Source organism: Phascolarctos cinereus, unplaced genomic scaffold (assembly GCF_003287225.1).
Source record: "Phascolarctos cinereus isolate Bilbo 61053 unplaced genomic scaffold, phaCin_HiC Scaffold_3;HRSCAF=262, whole genome shotgun sequence".
In the NCBI taxonomy this organism is placed as follows: domain Eukaryota; kingdom Metazoa; phylum Chordata; class Mammalia; order Diprotodontia; family Phascolarctidae; genus Phascolarctos; species Phascolarctos cinereus.
In genome coordinates, this window is record NW_027555736.1 from 49,202,225 (window position 1) to 49,217,823 (window position 15,599).

At 47.2% G+C, this 15,599-nt stretch overlaps 1 protein-coding gene across 1 annotated transcript; it reads left to right on the forward strand.

Moving 5' to 3' along the window:
- Positions 1–93: 93 nt before the first annotated feature.
- Positions 94–13,837, forward strand: CIMAP1C (ciliary microtubule associated protein 1C). Its single transcript, XM_020994431.2, has 4 exons — positions 94–550; positions 1,035–1,145; positions 2,505–2,618; positions 13,039–13,837. Exons 1-4 carry the CDS (start codon positions 421–423, stop codon positions 13,518–13,520), a joined length of 837 nt encoding a protein of 278 aa, XP_020850090.1. The 5' UTR covers positions 94–420; the 3' UTR covers positions 13,521–13,837.
- The last annotated feature ends 1,762 nt before the right edge of the window (positions 13,838–15,599 follow it).

Below are 15,599 nucleotides of genomic sequence, written 5' to 3' on the forward strand. Positions count from 1 at the left end.
GTTCTGCAGATGGGGTCTGCATAGGAACCTCCAGGACATTGTCTGGGCTCTATGGCAACGGAGAAATAAACACACCTCCAGATTCCAAATTCCGATCTGATGTCATCCCCCTAAGACCTTCACTGAACTCCAACTGCCATCTTATTTTCTAGACGGCTTGAATTGCAGAAAGTGGTGATGCGAGGGGCTTGGGCTCTTCCCAGGCCCTGCTGAATGGGCCAGAGGAGTGTCGCTGACAGAGGCAGAATTTTGAGGGGATGTGAAATAGAAAGAGATAGGGAGCTCTGGGAGGTGTGTGTGGGAAACCCTGTTCCCCTACATACCACAGAGAAATCTAGCTGTCTGTTGATTTAGGGCCTGACTCCCAGCTTTAGTTCTTGCCGACTTGTTCCTTCTACCTGCATCCCAGGCCCCCTCATCATGGGGACCAAAAAACTGAAAAAACTGAAGAAAATCATCTTCTATGCTGAGCACCCAAAGGAGAGTCTTTCACCACGACCCTCGAGGCGTGAAATTATGCAGACCCCAGTCCTTATGGCCCTGTTAAAGAGTGAGTGGAAGGGGTAGCCAGGTGGCATAGTGGGTAGAGCACTGACCCTGGAGTCAGGAGGACCTGAGTTCAAATTCGGCCTCAGACACATAACACTCACTAACTGTGTGACCCTGGGCAAGTCACTTAACCCCTTTGCCTAGCCCCTTCCCCCCAAAATGAGTGGAGACCTCCATCCTCCTCTAAAAAAAGGTTCCAGGGACTTGGGGATTGTATTATTATAGGGGACAAGACCATAACACAAAGGAATGAAACTCTAATGGTAAAATTTCAGGCACGGTGATGGGGGAAATATTGATGGAAAGGGTGGGAAGTGGGAGGATGGGGTTGTCTTCCTGGTTCCTTTATATCACACGGCACTGAGAACTGGTTGCTTCACAGTGATTGCCAAGAATGGCCTTGTTCATCATCCCTAGGAAGACAAAGGCACACCAGATTCTGATGGATTGGCGTTTCTCCTTGCCTTCTCCTCTCTCCCTGCTAGGTCCTGGGCCTGGGAGGTACCTCCGTCCATCCTGCACTGGTTACCTTGGCCATGATATCTCCAAGCACAGAGCCCCAGCCTACACTTTCCACATGGGCCACTCAGAGAAGCGTGAGATTCTGGGGAAGAAGTAGAGTTGGAGAATGGGAGCAAGCGGGGGGAGGTGGGGTGGGAAGGGCATGCTAAGGACAAGCTGAAGCTACTTTCTCTTCCCAGACTTGGGCAAGTCCTATTGTCTGGGAAGAGAATAGAGCAGGGCAGTGTCTTAAACACTTCTGTAGGGTGTGGGTATGGCAGTTGGGTTTTAGGGCATTTGTTGGGGCAGACATTGCCCTTCAGTAAACCTGATCCTGAAAATATGAACCAATGCCCAAGAAATGGGAGGCAGTATGGTCCACTGGAAAGAGCTGAAGTCAAAGGACCTGGGTTCATTCTGACTGATACTTCCTATCCATGCAATTGTGGACAAGTCACTTGACCTTTCTCTGCCTTGATTTCCTTATCTTAAAATGAAAGGATTGGATTAGATGACATCTAAGGATCTCTTTCTGCTCTAAACATATGATTTTAGGATGCTCTCAGTCTAGTTTTCTCCAGACTGGGAAGGTCTTATCATTTAAGTCTATCCAGAGGGTGGTGGGATTAAACTTGCCACCTCATCCTTATGGACCAGGCTTTCCAAATGCTGTTCCCCTAACCCCAGTCCCTGAGCCCAGCCTGCAGCCTTTTGTAGTACCCTAGGACATAGTAATGGAGCTCACCTTTAGTAGATTTCGTGGCAGGAGCTCTGAGCTGGATGAGTCATGGTGGTGCCTGATCCCACTGTTATCTCAACATGTCACTGCGTCTTTGAGGAGGTCACTGGCTAACTCTGCCTCCTGTAGTGAGATTAAAACAAGGCTGGGGCCCTGTAAATGAAGCCTCACTTAGGATCATGATTTGTTGAACTATTATTTGCCTACAGTTGTATTTCTACGAATCTCCGTTTAATTTCTTTCAAATTAGGTCTCTGCTAATCTAACTCAGTTTATAATGTTTCTTAGCAGTGTATTCCCAGGGGCCTTTTGGTCCTACCACCTATCTTTAGGAAGACACAGAACTGTGGAAGAACTCAAACCGAGATCAATGACTCTTTGTGGTGGCTAATCCTTCTAAGAAAGGGCACCGGTTCTTGGAGCAGCCTTGGTCAAACATGGCCTGGAAGGTTTTATTTTGACCCCCATATGCCTCTCGAGTGCCAGCTTAAAGACCCAGAGATCTAAAGACACTGAGGAGGGAAATGCTGCTGTGGGGCAGGGGGGTGGGCTCCATGACCCTGTCCAGTCTATGTATCAATGCCATCATCACAAGCCTCAGTGCTGATACCATAGTGTCAGTGGAAGTTACCACTATGGGCCCCAACCCTTGGCTTTGGTCAGAGAGCTTGGCCTTGGGTCTGACACATATGTTGTTCTTCCATCCTCTCCACAGGGATTACTGACACGTGCAGTCCTGGGCCTTGCCATTGCCCTGACCCCAGGGTCACCCGCTTTGGAGTGTCAAGCTGCTCCCAGGTTCCAATGGAAGAGAGGATAGCAAGCTTACGTAAGATGGTGAAAGGGGTTGGTGCTGGGCTGTCACTAGTGATTGGAAGGTGTGGGCTGGTGAGGCTTTCTATTGAGGTTTTTTAAGATGGAGAGGATTTGAGAGGGACTGCGAGTTATACCCCAGATGTGTCCCAAGGGTGGGGGAAGTCCGAGTCCTCTCCTCTAGGGGGAGGAGGAGAAATGGGACAGGCATTTGGGGGGGGGAGAGAAGTAGAGGAAGAGAGGGGAAGAGGGAGAGGACCAGAGGCTGTGTTGAGCCAAAGTTCACCAGGATTATCAAATGCTGTGGAGATGTCAGGAGGCAGAAACCAGAATCAAAGTAATGGTTTATGAAGCTGTAGAAGCTACCACAGAGTCAGGGATAACAGGTTACAGAGAGAAGCAGCAAGCATCTGGGAGATGATATCTTGTCTCACATAACTTCTTTGGCCTGAGAAGGTGTTCTTTTGGGGTGGTAGCATGCTTGGAATATCTCCCTTTTTCTTGTCTTATTGCATCAACCATGTCATGGCTTGGTGCGCTAACCCAGCCCCCTCTGCACTCTGTTGCACGCACATTTCTGTGGATATATCACCAAATCGTGAGAAGTCAGAAATGGTCTGGGGATGCTCTTGGGTAGTGGTGCCATGGGTAGCATACTGGGCATCTTCCCTCCTTACTCTGCTACATCTGTACTGATGCAGGTGTAGAACTATAGATTCACTCTTGAGACACTATCTGGGTTTGTGTGCTGATCTTCCAAAGCCCATGTCCCAGTAGCTATGTCTTTTTTTTTTTTTTGGCAGTTGGGATTAAGTGACTTGCCCAGGGTCACACAGCTAGTAAGTGTCAAGTGTTTGGTCTGGGGCCCGATTTGAACTCAGGTCCTCCTGACTTCAGGGCTGGTGCTCTGTCTACTGTACCACCTAGCTGCCCCTCCCCAGTAGCTATGTGTTGATGCCATCACTGCAATGTTCATGAGTACCCCTGTGCTGATACCATAGTGTCAATGTAATGACATCATGAACATTGACATGACAACATGGACATGATGTGTCCAGGACTCCCTCTCTCAGTATACAGATGCAAACAAGTATTTGTTAAGTGTCTACTATGTGGCAGGCACTGTGCTAAGTGCTTTATAGATATTATCCTTATTTGAGTCTCACAACAACCCTGGGAGATAGTGACTTTATTATTTCCATTTTTTGCAGTTAAAGAAACTGAGGCAGATAGCCACTAAATGAATTGCACACCGTCACACAGCTAGTCAGTGTCTGAGGCTGGATTTGAACTCAGGTCTTCCTGATTGCAGGTCCAGCATTCTATCCATTGCACCACCTAGGTACCGCTGCCTCTTGAGGCGTCTGCCAATGCCGTCTCCCCACACATACCCTGATCCTGGGCAGCACACTTCTTGTCTGGTAGTCCATGGCATGGGAAGGAGAGGGACAGGGGCTGTGACCAGGAAACTGAGGGGAGCATGTAGGCAGAAAGGAGTGTGTGGATGGGGAATGGACAGCGTGCTGGGAATCATACTTGGAGGAGGGATCTGAATAGGGTGAGATTGGGAGGAAAGGATTCTCTTCCTCTGGGGACAAGGGTGTGTCCATCAGTCCCCCTGTCTGGGAGATGCAGCAAGGAGCTGCTTCTAGCCTAGACTCCCACTTCCCACCATTCGCTGGGGCAGCAGCTCTGACTCTCCAGTTTCACCACCTTCTAAACCTCCCCCTGCTTTAGAAATCGCAGGTGCTTTGGAAACAACTGTTAGCACCTCACCGAGGGCACTTGGGTAATTGCACCAGCACCCAGGCAGTATTTCCTTGGGCATTTTGGGGTTGGAGTAATGCAAACACTGCTGGTGTGGCTGTGATACTGCCTGATGAGATTTTGCGCCAGGAGGAAAGGACAGGCTGATCCACCAAGGCGTCAGGCGCGCTCTGTAGATCACTCCTGGGAGCCTTATCAACGAATGCATGGCTGTGTCTTGATTGCCAGCGATCTTACCCATCTTTAACCACTCTGTCACACTGACAAGGGCACATTAACTTCTGAGGACGGTCTGTGATGACCTAAACCTGAGAGTCAAGAATTAACTGTGTGTCTGATTGTGCAAGATTATCCCACTAGAATAACAAATCCTAGGGGAAGGGAGGTAAGAATTACCCTGTTAGGATCCTATAAACCGTGATTGTAGACACCCATGGCCTATGATGACATAGGAAAGGGCTTGGAAAGTACTATCAATGATGCAACTGTCTTAACAGTCACTGGGACACAGTGTCATCCTTGCCCAAGACCTTTAATGTGCATTGTATAGCCATCAGCAGGGCAGCACAGACCCTTGCTGAAGCTATCCAGTGCGACAGAAGGGGAACCCACAGGCACAGAGACAAAGCCACCCAGGAAACCGGGCTCCCCGAAGTCCCACGGAGGCCTCATCTGGCTCTTTCACTTCTTCCTGACATAGCAGCCAGCTCTGCGGCGTGAGAGCCAATTCAGAAACCCTGGTTCACTATTTTGAACTTTCTCAACTTGTACAGATTGGCTGGAGTCAACCTAAGAAGCAGAGACTGGTGTCCTTGTCAGGGTTATTGGCACTAGGAGCTGACTTTCTGGGCCACAGATAATTGCCCCAGTTTCCCCTTTTTCTTCTGTCTTGGTCTCCCTATCTTGCCTAGGCTTGAAGCTCAATGGCACACACAGGTTAGATGCCAGTCCTGATGGGCAAGGAAGCTTTAACCTGATCTGGCCTCATTCTGGCCTGGGCTGTTTTGCCCCTCCTTAGGCAGCCTGGTAGCCCTCCACACTCAGGGACTCACCAGGCTTAGTATGGAGACACAATTGTCTTTGGGACTGTGGCAGCTCAGGACCCCAAGACTCAATCGATCCATCAGCCTTGGCATCTGCTCTCCCTCCATTTCTGCCCAGGGATTATGGGCAAGAGCTCCAGACCTCTGACTTCCTTGTGGTCCCAACTACCTTGGCAGGATGAAATCAGCCCTCTCTTCTTCTATAAGTTGAGAAAGACTAGTTCAGGTTGCACAGGGATTAGCAGGAGTGACTCCATGATTTATAAGCATTTATGGCTTAGGGGACATCTAAGAGAATGGTAGTGGTGTATGTATTTCTGTTTGAATACATGTATGTATATACGTATGTGTGCGTATGTATATAATTGTTCTGTTTAGCCCTAGAGGCAGAACCAGGGCCAATGGTGGAAGTGGTGAAAAGGCCAACTGAGGCTGGAGCTGACTCCTGGGGGAATGGGCTAGCTTGAGAGAATATCATTTTGCCCTCCCTGGAGGTGGTTAAGCCCAGGCTGAGTGACCACTTGTTAAGTCTGTTGGGGTTAGGCTTCTTTCTCAGGATTGTTGAGGTCCTTTCCAACAGTCTGTGATTCCATTCTTTTTTATGGAGGAAGAGAGATACCCTGCTGGAGAGTTAGTAGCATTTCAAAGCAGGAGTTTCTGAGTTCTTCTACATCTGAGGCACCCGGCACAATCAAACACCATGTTGGGAAAGAGTCAAGAAGGCACTGGTAGCTTGTACATCAAATTTAATCAGCCAATGGCTACTTTGATCTGGGAGGAGGCCATCTCGGGGTAGATGTATCTTGAGGTCTGAGAAAGGAACCCCAAAACTGCCAAGCAGGACATTTGGTCTTCAGAGGTCTGGCGGGAGTCGTGGACATGGTAGCCCATTTGAGAGATTGATGGGAGAGGAAGAGGAAGTGGTGCATTGAAGACCAAGAGCTCAGGCTGCTCTAGACCCCAGATTGCTGGCAGCCTGGAGGAGATCTCAGCCACCTGGGGGAGAGGTTATCCAATTTATCTTCATGGTCTCTCCTACATGGAACCTTGCATCATCTTTGTCAGGCTAGTGGGAAGTAGATTTAGCCAATGGGGATTAATCCTGCACAGGGATTAGTGGGAGCAACTTCCATGGTTAAGTCAGTGGGAAAGAGGGTCATCCAGGAGAGTCGGGAAGTCCTTTCAGACTGAGGTTCAATAGATGAGGACTGGAGACTTAAGTGACAATGAAGGATCAAGTCTCTTGTTATGATGACTCTCGTGGTAAAAGTCAACATAGGGTCTGGGGCCCGTCCACAAGGGCTTCAGAAGATTGTGTTGTTTAATAGCAGGTTAGGAGATTCGCGAGTGTCTCTTGGCGGAAATACATCCTTGAATGAACGGTTGAATGGTTATAGTGGAAGGCCAATCTTGAGGAATGGGGTTTGGTTGGTTAGGAGGCCCTTCTCCTACTATGGCAGGCAGATATAGGGGACAGGTAGTGCGTGCAAGGTGGCCATTACTAGCATGGTGTTTTGGGCTTTTTTGCACCAGTATAAGTGTTTTATCAAGTGGTGCTGGTATCAATTCAGCTTGCCCAAACAGGAATCACCCGGGCAGGACACATGGAAGCCCCTTCTTGAGCACAGTCACCTTGGCATTGGGAGGAAAGAGATGGAAACCATCTTGGTTTATTTCTTAGCAGGGAAGGACAGACCACTTAGCTCTACAATGCGATTGAGACTGTCTCACTGATCTCTAGCTGGTACCTTGAAACTCCATAAGCAGGTTTTATACTAAGTGGGCTCAAAAGACAAGATACTGAGGGAGTAAATTCAGGTGAATTTACCTGTGGAATATATTCATCTGACCCCTGAGACTGGTGCCTGAAGGGAGGGAGAGATTCACAGTGGCACTGGGGCTAGAATGAAATTATGGTTCATAGCCATTACCTGCTGACATTTTAGAAGGAGATCAGGGTGGGAGGGATATGAATTTGTACCAAATTGGGTTTGTGGGAGTCCTCTAATCTCATCTGAATCATGTCTTCAGCCAGCAGAAGATGGGTCTTCTACAAACATTCTGGGCATGATAAATGCTGGGGTATTGGTGAATGTCCCAGCAATACTTTAGCATTTAATTAATTATGTTCTTGCTGAATTCCTGGATCAAACTGTATAGTATGTTAGGATGATATCCTTCCTGTCTCATATCAGAAATAGGAATATGTACCACGGGTATGAGAAGTAATAGCCTGTCTACTTCATCATGGCTTATGATGCAAATTAGAGAAGTGTGCCTTCTATCAGGAACAGGTGGCATTTTGGAAATTCATCCTTGGGACAGAAGACCTAGGTCTAAGCATTCATCGCTGGAGGTCAAGAATTGAAGGCATATTGGAGGTGCTGTAAACTTTTACCGTGCATTTGCTCCTTGATTCTCAATGATTGATGATTGAATCAGGGAGTCAGTGAAATTGAGCCATGGGACCAGGAAGGCAGCCCCTGCTGCCAGTCATCCTAAGAGGACACCAGCATCCTTCCTGTTCTGAGGCTGTCTATAGGCAGAGAGAGCCAGGATCTTTGTGTTCACAGATGTTGAGAGCATGAGAAGTGAGATTTATTCATGGTGCAGTGGTATGGTTTCACAGACTATAGTGCTCCAGGGAGGTTTTTCTTTCTGTCTGTGTTTATGTTCCCCTGTATTGTTTTCATTTCTGATTATGTCTTGCGCAATGGATCATATAAGTAGCCCGCCTGAGGTTTGGGGCTCAGAGAACATTGGAAGGTTTGGTCAGTGATGACTCTGTCATAAGGACTATCATAGCTATGTTTTTGACAGTGCTTCCTGACCTCTTTCCTATTCTTTGGCATGTCTGTACTAGAGATTATGGGACATTGAGAGACAGAAATTCTTAATGGGGAACTGAATAGGAAAAGGCTCTTTGGTCATTGAAGGAGGCAGTTGTGAAAGCCCAGCAGCTATGATCGCCCAAATCCTCCAGGTTTGTACTTTGTGGAAACCAATGACTATATCAGCCTAGCCTTTGGTCTCCAAATATCTGACAAGAAATAATGGATGTGATAATAGTCTGTTTGACAGATTGGTGGGAGGAGACGAGGGAGAGGCTCAAGACCAAGAATGTGGCATTGATGTGTCAGGGAGGGAGGAAGGACTAAATTGGGAACATGTGTAACTTCTTATGACTTCTGTTAATTAATGCTGGTGGAGAGAAATTGCGCTAGGCTAAGCAGGGAACAGCTGGCCATCAAATCTGCCCTGGGAACCCTGACAATACTACTTGGAGAGGGGATATGTCACTTTCAGGAGTGTGCTGGAGCCAGCTCTGACCAGCTCTCGGGAGTCAGTTGTTAATCTTTTACTGGGGTCATTTATACCTTGGAAACTGGGAAATACTACAAATCAAGGTCTTGTTGATTTATTGTCTTGTTGATTATATTAGACTTAAAGTGATGAAGCAAATGTTAACAATTCAGATGAAACTTAAAAATTGGAGCCAGTTGTTAAACATTTACTAGCGTGTCCCTGGTTATGATCATTACTGATTGCAATAATTCAATTTGTTTGAAGTAGACCTGTGTTCCTTTGGGGTTCCATGCTCAGAGGATGCTCTTATTTTTGAGATTTTTCTTTGAAGAGATCCTTGTGCTTAGAGTAAAGAATATGTTGGCTTTATTTAGTGGTTTGGATACTGGCAAAGGAGAGACAGCTGTGCAGCTGAGGCTCCTTGGTGTGTGGAAGGAGTTTTGGTAAATAACATAGAGTGAGGAGAATAAATCTGTATGAATGAGAGTTGTTTGGGGGCTTAGAGCCTTGTTCCATTGAGATGAAAAAATTAGTACATGTGAGGCTTGGGGTTGGAAGCTCAGCTGGTCTATAGGGATGCAGTGTGAGTTTAAGGGCATGCAGTGGTTTGTTTTTCTCTGTTGGAGGTCCTGGCGTCCTATTATGATGTCAGCATTGTTGAGTAGTGATAAGAAAGCATGGTTAGGGACCAGGCAAGATAATGGAGTAGCAAGAAGAAGCAGAGCCAAGTTCTGTCTACATAACTATTTCAAAAAGATTTTGAAAATTACACCAGACCGAGACTACACCAGACTGTAATTGAGAAATGTAAGAGAAAAAAATCATGGTGAGTCATTTTTTTTCCCAGCTCAGGTCAGCATAGGGAGACTCAAAAGAGTTCCTGTAGACACTAAAAATGGGGTCTAGCCAGGAGTGGCACTGAGGAGCATTCCAGTACAGAGACTGAAAGAGGGCTGAAGCTGTGTACCAGAATAAGAAGAATTGAGAAGATCTGGAACAAAGGGGCTTGACATTACCAGAAGCAGTAACAGGTATCAAATGGCAGCTGTCATTTATTACTCAGTCCTAGGTCATAGATTCAGTGTGGACTGATTAAAGGGCTTTTGCTGAGGGGTGAAAATCGAGAAATGAAATAGTCACGGGCTTTTTACTGAGCTAGGGGCAAGTACAGAAGTGAATAGAAGCTATATGACTCTGATTCCAGGGCAGTGCAAGGTCTCAGATCCAGCCCCTAGTCCGATCTGAATCCTGCAGCAGAATAACCAGGTCGCGAAGCCTAAATCATAGGGGAGCCTTCTGTTTTGCCACTTTGAACATGCAGAACTTTCCAGCTGGGTGATGGAGTCTGGAAGCAGTCTACTGGAGCTCCAGCCAGGGGCAAGTCTGCAGTTGTGTTTGCTCAGATCCATAGCCAGGCCAGGAACTTGCAGAGCTCACACCAGGAGGGCAGTGCACTGAAGGCCTGCAGGTCCCCAGCCTGAGCTTTCCCTGAGATTCTAGTATAATACAACATTCATTATTACCCAGAGAAAGTAGCAGGAGCCAAGAGACCAAAATAGAACTGAGAACAGCCCAGTCATTACCTCCAGAAGGGCTCTGGCTCTCACACAAAGCCCGAAGTCAGAAAGTAAGGTTGAAAAGAAGCCATCATCATGTCTTGAGTGCAGGTCATCTTGGAGTGAGGTTAGAACAACTTGATCTGCCTACATTATTGGAGACTGGATTGGATACATGATTGGTATGCTCTGTGTGAACGTGATTGAAATTGGTAACATGAAGACTCGAATTCTTCTGCATTTGGCAATGCCCCATATGGCCATATTGTCATCCAGGCCTAAATTTGGGGGCAGCTTTGACCTAGTCTCATAGAAATAGTACTAGGTGCCACTTTTCAAATACGTGCCGCTGATTTCTTACCTGAAATTGCCTGCAATGTGTATAGGAGTCTTGTTCTTGAAGGAGTAAATCTGGCTGTGATTTTTCCTGGCAGAGGTTGTTTCCAATTAGAGGTTGCATTTCACGGCTAAGTTTTGGAAGGCCCTCCAGATTCTGTTAGAAATGTAGGTGCTCGGGGCAGTTAGATGGTACAGTGGATAGAGTACTGGCCCTGGATTCAGGAAGACCTGAGTTCAAATCCAGCCTCAGACACTTGACACTCATTAGGTATGTGACCCTGGGCAAGTCACTTACCCCCATTGCCTAGCCCCACCCCCAAATGGTAACCAGAAATTTAAGGAGCAGTTGGGTGGTGCAGTGGATAGAGCACTGGCCCTGGAGTCAGGAGGACCTGAGTTCAAATCTGGCCTCAGACACTTGACATGTACTAGCTTTGTGACCCTGGACAAGTCACCTAACCTCACTGCCTACAAAAAAGAAAAGAAAAAAAATGTAAGTGCTCCTTGCAACCATCTACCACTTAATAGGCCGGGGGACATGTGGAGGAGGTCTGCATTTGTTACTTTTCTATGGCGCATTTGCAGCAGAACTTTGATATATACCTATTTGATAGTTTTTTTTTAAAAGAAGGATGTCATTCTCGTTGCCCCAGGGAAGTTCTCATTTCAGGCAGGCTTTAGGGTATAGCTCATATCTTTGTCTTGTCAGCGTTCTGAAGCCCTAGTGACTGCCTGCCTTGGCAGAGGAGACGTGCACATTCTATGGCCCCAAATCCAGAGCATTCTGCTGTGATCATGAGACTGGAAAAAACAGCAAGGGAACAGGCAAAGAATAAAGGCCATTTATTGGACCCTGAGGGCCAGGTCCACATGTGTATCTTAGTATGGAGACCCTCACAGGGTCAGGACAATAGGTCCTTAGGCTCATTAATGACCACCAAGCATTGAAAACTATTCATTGTTTCACATCTCCTGCCTTAAGCCAACCTTTGTATGATGATATGAATGACAAGCTCCCATTTGTGTGGGGTTGCATGAAGAATTAGGAGGACCTTCATGTCTTGGATTGTACATAGTAGCTTTACTTTGATACAAGGAGGATTAGTATTTCATGTATGAATACTAGGAGACATGGCTTGAGACAGCTCCTGCACATTTAAGCTTCCCCAGCTTGGTCACTGGGCCTTGCTAAATGAAGTAGCTATTTCAGTCACTGGTTAAATTACTGAGTCACATTATCTGGTCAGAATACTGAGCTGGGCTCAAAACCTGGGCTGCCATAATCTTTCCTTCTTGGTGCCTTCATGAAATGCCAGTTCCCCAATGCCTTGGTTTTTCCCAGGGCTTTCCTTGGCTATCAAATTGGGACATGAATATAATTACTCATAAATATCTCATGGCTCAGGCCCTTTTCCACTGAGATTCAAATACCCTCTCCCCTTTTGCATGAGTCCTGAAAGGGTTACTTATTTACATTTAGTTTAAATGGATTCTTGTCACAGTGAAGAAGACATCAACGGCATCAGCTTTAAAACTTCAGAGAAGTGGGTCATGTCTTGTTCCCAGCAAGGTCTGAAACTTCAGTTTCTGCTGCCCAGTTTTCTACCTGTGTTGTTTTTCAGACATTACCACAGACTCTCTTGGTAGGGGATCACAACCACACGCCTCACTCCCCCCAATAAGGCATTTTTGTCTTAAAGATAACAGGCGTGGGGTGGTCTCTTTCTTACCACCATTTGCTCCTGGAATAAGTGCCACTTGCTGCCCTCTTAAATTCTTTAGGGTCCTTTTAACTCCCAGATAGATGAAGTCGCTGATGAATCATTCACAGACTGGTCACCAGAGGTGAGATGGCCAGGTGCCGTCTCAGCATATTCCCTTACTGGTCTCTGGCATCTCTCTGGTGTCCTTCCCCAAAGCCCAGTGATTCTTCACGTGTCTCCCACATAGGGGTGTCTTGGAATGATCTCGGGAACTGTTTGAGGAGTCCTAAGATTAGCAAAAAAGTCAATAAGGACTCTAAGCTAGCTGAGAAGCCTTAGCAAGCCTCTGTGCATTCCTTTTGTCTGTGTTTTGGCTGGTCACCCTACCTGCTGAGAATGGCAGGAGGGGGCAGAGGGAGTGTGGCCTGGGTGCTCCTCAGGGATCATGTCAATCTGTGACAGTGGCCATGCCATTTCTTTCCTCTAGAGCCAGGCATGTTACACCTGGGGAAGGGTTTGAGACAACCTGGGTGTCAGGATCGGCAGACAGCTGTGTGTCCAGCTGAGACCACACTTCCCTCCTAAGAAGGCTGCCCGGCTGGGAACTGGGGACAAATAACAAAAGCAAACTGGGAATCCCTTCATAAAGGCAGCTGTTTGTTCCCATCTCAGGCCCTACTGCTAACCCTGCCTGCCTCAATGGTGTCCCCTTTGACTTCTAGGTTTGTGGTCTACACCGGAACCTCCTACGTACTTCTGGGAGAAGGTTCATCCTCCCGGGGAGCGCCGGTCACCTCAGTATTCTATAGGCTACCGCTGTCCATATCGTGTATCTGATCCTAACCCAGCCCCTAACTATTACCCACAGCCCCGACGGCTGGGGTATGGCACCCCTGTTAACCATTCTGCCCCATGCTACAGCTTTGCTACCACTTCTGACCTGTGGCATTTCAACAAGGATATCTACAGAAGCCCTGGCCCGGCCACGTATACCAGGCCTGAGCCATCAGTTTACCAGAACCGGAGCCCTCTCTACTCCATGGGCAAGCTCTTTGGGTACCCGCATGACCAGACAAACTACCCAGGTCCTGGTTCCCATGAGGTGCAAACAGTCACCCTTCATAAGCCCCAGGCACCTTCCTTCTCGATGGGCATCAAACACTCACCTCACCTCACTCCACTGATCGTGGATGTGAAGGACTGATCCTGCCCTTCCCCTTTCCCACCTCACCTTGAGTCCTTTCCTCCCTCCTCCTCGTGATTACAGGACAGGAGTAGAAGGGGCCTGCTTAAATAATTTGATAGCCTTTCTTCAAGCTATGCTGTGCCCAGTGCCAGTTTATTGCTGGGCATCTCTTAAGCTGTAGCCCCTGCCCAATAATCCCTCTCAATTAGGCTAAGAAGGATCTCCTTTCCCCCTCAAAATGTATTTTTTCCTTAAATAAAATTGACCTTGAGACAGTGGCAGAAATAGTCTCATCGAGTGCCTGGCACACAGAAGACCCTAAATAAAGATTAGTTGAATGAATGAATAAAGAGATGAAAGAGTGAATAAATAAGTGAATGAGTGAATGGATTTGAGTAAGGCCAAGGATTTCATGCCAGGGTTCAGTATTTGATGATTACTGTCCATCTCCTTGTGCTTTTCCTTGATTATATTGGTCTGAACCCGATCTAACTGGGGGGCTTATTGGTAGCCTGAGATGGACACCTAGACCAGAGCTACAGGGTCACAAGTGGACCACTGCAGAAGTGTATTTGTAGGGGTTTGTGTATGTGCACATAAAGGAGCAGGGAATATACCATATGCATTTGCGTATGCTGTGTTAAGTATGGGTCTGCACCTTTGTGTGTCTCTAGGGCTAGCTTGGGGCAAAGTTGTGAAGTCCTGTTCTTGTTTTCTTGCTTTGAATTCCCTCTCTCCTCTGTTCTCCCTTAAGGCCCCTTGTCTGAAAAAAAAAAAGTCTCTGACAAGATTCTTCCCCTTTAACCCAGGCTGTAGATTCCATGATGAGACCCATCATGAGGACAGGTTTTGGGATCAGGGAGTCTGGAGAGGACAGGGCTGATCCAAAAGGGAGGATATTGCAATGGGAGCGGGGGAGATTATCAGGAGCGGTAGCTGGTGCATGTGTAGTGGGGCATTTGGGGGCTTCCTAAGGCTCTTTCACAGGGTTTCTGGGGGCCAGCCTTGCCTGCCCCACCATGACTTTCCTCAACATATATGACTGTCCTTGGCCTCATTTGGCTAGTGCTGCAAGAACCAGGGCCTGGCACTGTCTATGAGAAGCCCCAGGTGTGCCAATTCTTTCTCCAAGAAGTGGCAGCTTCACCCTTCCCTTGCTGACAGTGTGACCGGGTCCCAAAGCTCATTGTTTTGGGACTCTCTTCTCACTGGTGGAGATCAACGCCCTGCACATGGGTGAGGGGGTAGGGTGGAGTTGGAGAGGTGAGAGATTCATTGACTTTGCTTCAGTCTCTTCCGAGCTTGGCAGTTGCTTTGGGGATTTCTGGCTTCCAGCTTTGAGAGAGAAGATGGACTATTCTGACCCTACTTCAGCTTGTCTGAAGGGAGAGTAAGACTGGGAAGAAGCTGATGCGAAAGAAGCCAGGAGTCTCCATCATGTCCCTACCCCCAGCTTGTCACACTGAGACTTGGGGAAATTTCCTCTTGGGTGAGATCTGGGACACTCTATTGGTTGAGCTGAGTTACCTTGTTCTCTACAGGAGAGTTTCTTCAATCTATTATCTGGCATGTATTCTATGTAAACTTTCTCTGATTTCTTGCTATCAACTCTTTTTTTCTTTTCATTTTCTTTCTTTTTGGCTAGACAATGGGGTTAAGTGACTTGCCCAAGGTCATACAGCTAGTGTCAAGTGTCTGAGGCTGGATTTGAACTCAGGTCCTCTTGACTCCAGGGCCAATGCTCTATATACTGTGCCACCTCGCTGCCCCTATCAACTTTGACAAATGGGTTTCTTTGCTATTTGCTGTGTGTGTTCATTGTAGAACTGGTATTTGGTGGGAAGGGAATCCTCCTTTCCCTATGAATGAAGAAGGATCAGGAATTTAGCTTGAACCTGAAAATCACATCCTCTAGATGCTCTCTACTTAAGAGAGCAGATAGATACAATTTTAACCTGCTAGTCCCTCTCTCTGAGAAGAACAAAGTGGTCATTTCTGCCTCCAACCCTCTGCTTCTCCTGGCAGAAAATAGTCTCCCTTAGAGAAGGGGATGGAGAGAAGAGGCTGGGGATGTCTATTATTGCTTCCCTGGGAGAC

Bases quoted from the DNA above. Each gene is read 5' to 3' on its own strand.
- CIMAP1C (XM_020994431.2), top strand. From the start codon at position 421: ATGGGGACCAAAAAACTGAAAAAACTGAAGAAAATCATCTTCTATGCT. The intron at 551-1,034 runs GTGAGTGGAAGG...TCTCCCTGCTAG, and splicing joins CCTTATGGCCCTGTTAAAGA to GTCCTGGGCCTGGGAGGTAC. The intron at 2,619-13,038 runs GTAAGATGGTGA...TTTGACTTCTAG, and splicing joins AGAGAGGATAGCAAGCTTAC to GTTTGTGGTCTACACCGGAA.